At 42.4% G+C, this 9,870-nt stretch overlaps 1 protein-coding gene across 1 annotated transcript in view; it reads left to right on the forward strand.

The window, feature by feature from the left end:
• LOC128687235 (DNA-directed RNA polymerase II subunit RPB1-like) overlaps positions 1-5,564 on the forward strand; it is a gene marked incomplete at its 3' end in the record, with an annotated part of 100,602 nt that extends 95,038 nt beyond the window's left edge. The window contains 1 exon segment of the mRNA XM_070098291.1: positions 5,380-5,564. Coding sequence (XP_069954392.1) covers positions 5,380-5,564 — 185 coding nt within the window.
• Positions 5,565-9,870: the final 4,306 nt, after the last annotated feature.

Here is a 9,870-nt window from a genome sequence, read left to right on the forward strand (position 1 = left end):
AATTCTACTAGCAACCTCTTGAATATTATATTAATAACCTTAAATGAAGCTCTAGCTATTTGTATTTCTGTTTCTAACTCTTTTTGTATATTGGACAGCTTACCATCACGTTCCTGATTTTTAATGTTTGTGTTTATAAGGGCGCCTACAACCCCATCCGTTTACAGTCTGCTTTATTGTCCAACGAAACTGTTTGAAACCAGTCCCGGGTTCGGACCAGTCAAGGGTTCGGACCAGTCGATCTGCTCTGATCAGTGGGTCACTTATTTAAAACATACTGGTCGGTGATTTGAGCTAACACATGAAGGATCTACTGGAAATTATCTACCCGAGTAATATGTGATTTGACTGATACAAAAGTATAACTTGCGTGTTGAAGAGCCGGTGATATCTGGCAGCTCCTACAATGACGAACGGTCGACCTCCTTGTTTATCAATCGCTGTATCTGGCTTTTCATTATTTAGTTTATATGTGGCATGGTTATTGTCCTGTCCAACATTTAGAAGTTTGCATTTGTCTATATTAAACTGCATCTGCCACTTCTCCGACCACTGCATCAGTCTAGGACCACTGCATCAGTCTAACACCACTGCATCAGTCTATTTCACTACTGTGATAAATGGTTTGAAAACTGACAAGTTGAAGATTGAGACACTTATGCAACATATGAGAATCTTTATTAAGGAAACGTTTCGCCACACAATGGCTTGTTCAGTCCAATACAAAGTAGAGAGTGGCAGCGTTTCACTTTCCAGGAACTTTGTCAAGCCGATACAAACAATACATGGACACAGAGGGTATATATATAGGCTTTGAGTGAGGTGTAGTACAAGTAGAGGTAGTAGTAGTTGTAGTTGTTCTTATGTTCTTATACATGTGGTGGAAAAGCTTTGGGTAGGGGTAGTTTTGATAAGGACCTGCCTTGTATGGTCCAGTAGGCCTTCTGCAGTGTTCCTTCATTCTTATGTTCTTACGTACCACGGTTATTTCAATATTTCATGAATGCCAGTTCTCACTCGTTCATATATCTTGGTTCATGAACATTATTGATATCACCAATAAGTGAAAGTAAAGCTCGAAATATGATAATTGATGTTACGTCACTGATGACTGATCATAGTGATGCCAGGGCGATTAAGGGTTTTTCCAAAATATCATAAATAAAATTATCGATTTATCGTAGTTTATCATAAAGCATCATTGATTTTCCCTATATAGGCCTATTGTACTCTGTAATCATATAATAGGCTATATAGAAACAAAGGATTTTTCTCTTATGTTGCTGCAGCACTGCCTAGTGTGGGCCAGTAGGCCTGCTGCAGTGTTCCTCCTTTCTTATGTTCTTAGTGTCACCTTCTTTAGAGGCTTTTTGGTGTCACCCCCTAAATGGTGTCACCCGGGGCAGCCCGCACCCCCGCCCCCCTAACGACGTCTCTGCGTTCCATCACCTTGCAGACCACACTGGTCAGGGCAATGGGACGATAGTGAGAGGTGTCAGGTCCAGAGGTGCCCGGTTTGCGAAATGGTAGTACAATAGCCAATTTCCAGTGTTGAGGGAGAGCCACTCGTTTCCAAATTATATTAAAAAGACGTAAAAGAATGGAAGGGCCATAGAATGGAGATGTTGAAGCATACTGATTTGGATATCATCAAGTCCTGGTGCTGACGGCCAGCAAATGGAAAGCGTGGACACCAGTTCCTGAAGAGTAAAAGGTACATTATATGGCTCCAACCCATCGGAGGCGAAATCTAAGGGCAATTGCTCTTTGGTAGGTTTAGGCGCAAGAAATGAGGGACAGAGGTGAAGCCCTCGGGAGATACGGACAAAATAGTTCCCGATTGCTGTGGGAACTTCTAAGGGTTCCACAACATCAACTCCAGCAACCCGCAGAACGGGAGCTGGGTCCAGAGTGTACCTACCACACAGTTTTTGCAAATTTTTCCAAATCGCACACATAGGGGAAGACTAGTTAATGGTAGACACGTAGTCTTGCTAACAAGTGTGTTTAGCATTGCAGATGACTCGGTGAGCAACTGCCTTTGCCCGCTTGAAATCCAAGAGACACTCTGCGGTATAATTATATCGATAATAACCCCATGCAGCACGTTTTAAATGCACAGCGTGGGTGCATGTAGGAGATCACCAAGGTACATATGCCTGAGAATGCCTACCTGAGGTTTGGGGGTAGAACGCGTCACTGCATCGAAAAGTAGTGTGCCAGTTCATCAATAGAGGACGAAAGGGGGTCCTCACAACAGGGGGTAAGATGGTAAGGTGGTAAGTCCCAGTCTGCTGAAACAAATTGCCAACGAGGGCTGCAAAGCGGTCAGGCATATGTAGAAGTAAGAAAGATTGGAAAGTGATCACTATCGTGTAAATCTGGAAGAACAGATATGGGTGAGGAACAGATAGAAAGATCAATGCAGGAGAGAGACTGAGTATGAGAGTCAAAATGGGTAGGAGCACCCATGTTTAAAACATAAAGAGGATGAGAAGCAAGAAGAGTTTCCAACTGATCACCACGAGAGTCGCAGTGGGACCCTCCCCACAGGTAATGGTGAGTGTCAAAATCACACAACAATATGGGCGACAGTAGAGATAAAATTAAAAATGCTATATCAGAGATGCAGAATGCATGGGAGGGAGATAGATAAAGAGAGCAAACTGTAAACCATCGGTGTAAATAAATACAAGCTGCAGTATAATGCAGCAGGGAACGAATAAAAACTTGTTAATATGGTATATCAAGATTTGTCAGGTAAAGGATTGGAAGACTGTATCAGCAAGTAGCCTGAAATGGGGAGAATGACAGTAGAACGAATTTTGGACTCTTGCAACCCAACACTTACTGGGGACAACTTGGAGAGCAACAATTGGAGTTCTCCTCGGTTGTCCCTAAGGCCACAAATATTCCATTGTAATGAAGACATTATGTACAAATAAAATAACGGGAGCACTGTCAAGGTTGGAGGTCTATGGGTTACTTGAGTATATGGGACACGAGGAATTTTTCCTTAACGCTGAGCTGAGAGATTGCCATAGTGTAAGGCCTTCATGCTCTTTAAGGTAACGGATCTCTCGTTCAGGCAACAGCGGGAAAATGATGAGGTTCCTTGCAATTGAGACAAGAGGAGTAAGACTACAAGACATATTGGAATGATCTGCTGCACTGCAGATTGAGCATTCCACCGCAGATCTGCAGTGTTCAGTGGGGTGCCCAAAACGCTAACAGTTATGACACTGTTGAGGAGTGGGAACTACTTGACGGACTTCTAAACAATGGCCCACAATATAGACAGAGGACAGAAGTTCATGGCAGTCAAAGGTTAAACGAGCTATGTTACTAGGAAAGTGCCTCTGCCCACGAGCGGGCAGGATGTATGTATCTATCTTAAGAATAGGGAGGTTTTGAAGGACTAATTGTTCCAAAAATCATTGCCGCAAGACAAAAAATCACTCTGTACAATTTTACATGGTAAGACCACAGTACCACTGTAAGATTTAAGAGTAGCGTGCTTACAGATGGTGACCGGTATGTTATCAATAGAAGTGATGTGGGAGAAGCAAGCATTTGCTCTAAATTCTGTAAAGTTATGACACGCAAACTGCTTTGAAGAGTGTGGAAAGATATATTTTGGCCAACGTGCCTTAAAAGAGTTTTACCAATTCCATGATCAGACAGATAATTCATTTGAGATGTCATTTGTAAAGAAAAGAATTTTGTCCATTGTGTACTTGTTAGCCTAGTACGCAAAGGTAGTGAGTGTCATGTAGGTCGTTTTTGAGCGATCGTCAATGAACTGTCATCGGTAGGTTGTCTTAGACACTTAGGAGTAGTACCACGGGTGGTCTGACCCAAGGGAGGCGGGTGATCGGAAAACCATCGCACCATATTTGGGGAAGCCAGACGCATTGTAAAAGGCATACTAGAAGTAGCGAAATGGACCAAAACGGGTGACACCACAGCACCTGAAGCAGGTGATGAAGGGCCACTGGCAGAAGGTACAGGGGTATGAGAAGAATCAAGAGAACGGACCGATAACGAAGCCAGGTCAGAACAGGGTGTGGGATCAGGAAGGGGTCTGGGAGGAGGAACGGTTTCATTAGGTAAAGTCTCCATAATAAAAGTGATTCTTCTGTATGTCCTTTCTTGTTATTTTTAGAAAAAAAGAAAGAAAGAAAAAAAAGGACGGTGGAGGGACAGTCACTAGGAGGCACGGAAAGGCTGGAAGTTCACCCCCTCATCCGAGAGGGCCTCAAGCCCACAGGTAGTGAAGATGCAGCGTGGAACCTGTACCATACCCTACCCTTTACACCAGTAAACCAGCGCTCCGAGATAGCAGCCTTACATCTACCGAGCCACCTTGGCAGACAAAAGAAAGGGTGGTCAGAAACCCACCACAAAGCATACCTCCTACTGCTGCCACCTCCCAGAACCGACAGGCAGCTTCCAGAGATACACCCATCATCCAAAGGGCACCCCGCTCACTTCTCGTAAATCCGGGAAGGAAGCAGGGCACCTTCAGACAATTCAGATTCCACGGCAAACCACACCAACCCCGAGGGACCTCAGGGAGTGGGATGAACCCCGGCACACTTCCCCCTACCTAGAAACTGTAATGCCGGATGGGAGGACCCCAGAGACTGCAAATGGGATGGGAAACAAGGGGAGGGTGGGGAGAGGGGAGGAAAGAGGGAAAAGGGGGGCATGGGGAGGGTGGGATAGTGAAGGGGGGATTTGGGGGTAATTAGATTTGGTCTGAGGAAGGAGACCAAAAGGTCTCCAAGGAGCCTCCCTTGAAGAGGCCATGGGGTTCAAACCCCACCCATTCCCTGATTTGTTTGCAGTCGTGTTATTACGATTTCGTGAGTTTCATTCCGAGCTGTGACAGCATTGTTGTTACCACTGCGTTTTCCCTCGTAAGATACTGACGTTTTCAACTGTTAAAAAATTGTGCAAATAGTCTAACTTTATCTATTCTGTTATTTTAAGGCTTAATCTTAAGTCCATTCAAAATGCTTGATTTATGAGGTCAATTCAGGTCATAATGAATGACTAACAGTGATAAACAGAAAGGTGGACTGGGGCTCGAACCGTGGTCCTGAGATTGACAGGTCTAGCATTTTACCAAGACCACGGTTCGAGCCCTCCGACCATTTTTTGTTTATTCATGACTCATTTATTATGACTTGAATTAGGTTAGTAAAGCCACACTATGAGAGATTCGAACTGCGGTCCTGGTAACGTGCTAGACCTGTCAGTCTCAGGATCACGGTTCAAGCCCCTCATCTAATTCGTTTTTATTCAACAGGTTTTACAATAATAGAAACTTATGTCCTTTGCTTTACAATATCTCATTAAAGTTAATGCCCACAGCAACATCCAAAGGTGAGGGAGATAGTGACCAAGTCGAAGGGACAACCTAGAAAGCGACTCCTACATATATACAACCTGTGTAAGGGAAAGATGATCTGTGAGGGAGGAGATGAACTGGATATTACAAAGGACCCAGACGACCCTACCAAGTTCAAGAAGGTGTCTGGCCACGGTGGATGTGGACGGTAGGATGGCCACACACACACACACACACACACACACACACACACACACACACACACACACACACACACACACACACACACCCAGGCCTAGTGTCTAATTGACATGTGCCTAAGACAAAAATGGTAACTAACACACACACACACACACACACACACACACACACACACACACACACACACACACACACACACACACACACACACACACACACACACACAATCAATCAGCTAAGAGGCGGGGCCAGGAGCTGTGAATCGACCCCTGCAACCACAAATAGGTGAGTACAAATAGGTGAGTACACACACACCCACACACACCTACAACCACAATTAGGTGAGTAGACACACACACACACACACACACACACACACACACACACACACTTGGTCAAGCACGTCAAGAAATTAGAGAAAGTGTAAAGGCTAGCAACAAGACTAGTTCCAGAGCTAAGGAGAATACACTACGAAGAAAGGTTAAGGGAAATCGGCCTGACGACGCTAGAGGACAGGAGGGTTAGGGAAGACATGATAACGACATACGAAATACTGAGAGGAATTGACATGGTGGACAGAGACAGGATGTTCCAGAGATGGGACAGAAACAAGGGGTCACAATTGAAAGTTGAAGACTCATATGAGTGAAAGGGATGTTAGGAAGTATTTCTTTAGTCATAGTTGTCAGGAATTAGAACAGTCTGGCAAGTGATGTAGTGAAGGAAGGAACCATACATAGTTTTAAGACGAGGTTTGATAAAGCTCATGGAGTAGGGAGAGAGGACCTAGTAGCAACCAGTGAAGAAGCGGGGCCAGGAGCTATGAATTGTGTGTGTGTGAGTACACACACACACACAATTGTCAGGAAGTGGAACAATCTGGAAAGTGAAGTTTAGTCAGGATCCTTACATAGCTTTAAGAAGCACAGGCTGGCCATGCTTTACAGCGCTAATTTGCCCTAAATACTCTGCCTAACAAGGGACTTTCTATGCAGTATGCCACTGATGTCAGCTTGGCATGCATACGTTGCTCATGTAATTGTAGAAATTAAGTTTATTATTATATTGGGAGAGTGACAAAAAATAAGGTCCGTGGGTGAGCAACATTCCAGCAGCACATCCTGTATTCGTTTCCATGGTGAGAAGTTTATATAAATTCATTGAAAAGTCATTAACCAAAACTGATTTTCTTTATAAAAATTCTGTTCTTGCAGTATCGTGATATAAATCCGGGCGTAATTTGTTTTCAAATTTAATAATACACACTGAGATATAAAGATGAAATCAGATCGAAGTCAGTGGCTAGTGACGGAACAACATCAGTTGTTGTTTACAGTAGTCGAGGGAACACTTCAGTCGGGAAGGTTGTCTTAATATGCTCTCTCACTTTCATGATTTTCTTGCCAGAATTTATTAACATTGATCTTAATACTCTGCAGTTACAGTAATATGTGATTTTTTTTTTTTTAAGTGTTTTATTGCTGTAATTTGTGCAGTGTAAATTTCTGTTGATGTACTCAGTAAAAAAATTGTGCTTATGTTCTTAGTAGTGTTGACATGTTCACTGAGTAGTGTTGACATGTTCACTGAGTAGTGTTGACATGTTCACTGAGTAGTGTTGACATGTTCACTCAGTAGTGTTGACATGTTCACTCAGTAGTGTTGACATGTTCACTCAGTAGTGTTGACATGTTCACTCAGTAGTGTTGACATGTTCACTCAGTAGTGTTGACATGTTCACTCTTGTGGCTTAGCGCTTCTTTTTTTATTATAATAATAATAATGACATGTTCACTCAGTAGTGTTGACATGTTCACTCTTGTGGCTTAGCGCTTCTTTTTTTATTATAATAATAATAATGACATGTTCACTCAGTAGTGTTGACATGTTCACTCTTGTGGCTTAGCGCTTCTTTTTTTATTATAATAATAATAATGACATGTTCACTCAGTAGTGTTGACATGTTCACTCAGTAGTGTTGACATGTTCACTCAGTAGTGTTGACATGTTCACTCAGTAGTGTTGACATGTTCACTCAGTAGTGTTGACATGTTCACTCTTGTGGCTTAGCGCTTCTTTTTTTATTATAATAATAATGACATGTTCACTCAGTAGTGTTGACATGTTCACTCAGTAGTGTTGACATGTTCACTCAGTAGTGTTGACATGTTCACTCAGTAGTGTTGACATGTTCACTCAGTAGTGTTGACATGTTCACTCAGTGTTGACATGTTCACTCAGTAGTGTTGACATGTTCACTCAATAGTGTTGACATGTTCACTCAGTGGTGTTGACATGTTCAATCAGTAGTGTTGACATGTTCACTCAGTAGTGTTGACATGTTCACTCAGTAGTGTTGACATGTTCACTGAGTAGTGTTGACATGTTCACTCAGTAGTGTTGACATGTTCACTCAGTAGTGTTGACATGTTCACTGAGTAGTGTTGACATGTTCACTCAGTAGTGTTGACATGTTCACTCAGTAGTGTTGACATGTTCACTCAGTGGTGTTGACATGTTCAATCAGTAGTGTTGACATGTTCACTCAGTAGTGTTGACATGTTCACTCAGTAGTGTTGACATGTTCACTCAGTAGTGTTGACATGTTCACTCAGTAGTGTTGACATGTTCACTCAGTAGTGTTGACATGTTCACTCAGTAGTGTTGACATGTTCACTCAATAGTGTTGACATGTTCACTCAGTGGTGTTGACATGTTCAATCAGTAGTGTTGACATGTTCACTCAGTAGTGCTGACATGTTCACTCAGTAGTGTTGACATGTTCACTCAGTAGTGTTGACATGTTCACTCAGTAGTGTTGACATGTTCACTCAGTGGTGTTGACATGTTCGCTTAGTAGTGTTGACATGTTCACTCAGTAGTGTTGACATGTTCACTCAGTAGCGCTGACATGTTCACTCAGTAGTGTTGACATGTTCAGTCAGTAGTGTTGACATGTTCACTCAGTAGTGTTGACATGTTCACTTAGTAGTGTTGACATGTTTACTCAGTAGTGTTGACATGTTCGCTCAGTAGTGTTGACATGTTCACTCAGTAGTGTTGACATGTTCACTCAGTAGTGTTGACATGTTCACTCAGTAGTGTTGACATGTTCACTCAGTAGTGTTGACATGTTCACTCAGTAGTGTTGACATGTTCACTCAGTAGTGTTGAGATGTTTGCTCAGTAGTGTTGACATGTTCACTCAGTAGTGTTGACATGTTCACTCAGTAGTGTTGACATGTTCACTCAGTAGTGTTGACATGTTCACTCAGTAGTGTTGACATGTTCACTCAGTAGTGTTGACATGTTCACTCAGTAGTGTTGACATGTTCACTCAGTAGTGTTGAGATGTTTGCTCAGTAGTGTTGACATGTTCACTCAGTAGTGTTGACATGTTCACTCAGTAGTGTTGACATGTTCACTCAGTAGTGTTGACATGTTCACTCAGTAGTGTTGACATGTTCACTCAGTAAAGTTGTGCTGATATATTCTTACTCAGTTATATACTTTCACGACTTTGTGTATTTTAAATTTCTTAATCACTTACTTAACCAAGCTGAAGCATTTCTGTTTCTCTTGTTTTGATTACTTTGGCTTGGAAAATTTACTTCTTGTATTGTATAAATACTCAGAGTCTTCACAACAAAAATAAAAAGAATGTGCATGAACTACGGTGTCTAGTAGCTGAGTTGGTAGCGCACGCAGCTTACATACTGTGGTCCGTGGTTCGATCCCCGGTACGGCTGAAAACATTAGGACGTGTTTTCTTAAGACACCTGCTGTCCATGCTATCAGTAAGTGTTAATGGACTGGTGTGGGTCGCATCCTGGGACAAAACTGACCTAATTTGCGGGAAATGATCAGCATAACAAGAGGCTTTCTATATAGTAGTATGTTATTGATGTCAACTACCTTGTATTGTAGAAATAAAGATTATTATTACGGTAAAAAAGAAGTCTGACGGCAGGTTTGAAAGAGGTGTTTCTTAGGACACCTGGAAGCAATGACAGCAGCCTCATAAGAACGAAAGACGGAGTTAAAAGCTTACGGGGTCCATAAAGAGCCAAAAAAAAAAAAAGGCACAATACTGTGACTGGAACAATACACAAATAACCCGCACATAGGAGAGAGGAACTGACCACGACGTTTCGGCCCGACTTGGTGACATAATTCCAGCCATACACAGCAACACTGCTTCACCAGAACACACATTTTTCGCCTTGCAACGAATACTCAAAATAGACTAGAACTGACGTACAATTGAATTAAGTAAGATTATCGGGTACAATTAATTTTAAATTAACTCAAGA

This window comes from Cherax quadricarinatus, chromosome 62 (assembly GCF_038502225.1).
Source record: "Cherax quadricarinatus isolate ZL_2023a chromosome 62, ASM3850222v1, whole genome shotgun sequence".
Taxonomy (NCBI): domain Eukaryota; kingdom Metazoa; phylum Arthropoda; class Malacostraca; order Decapoda; family Parastacidae; genus Cherax; species Cherax quadricarinatus.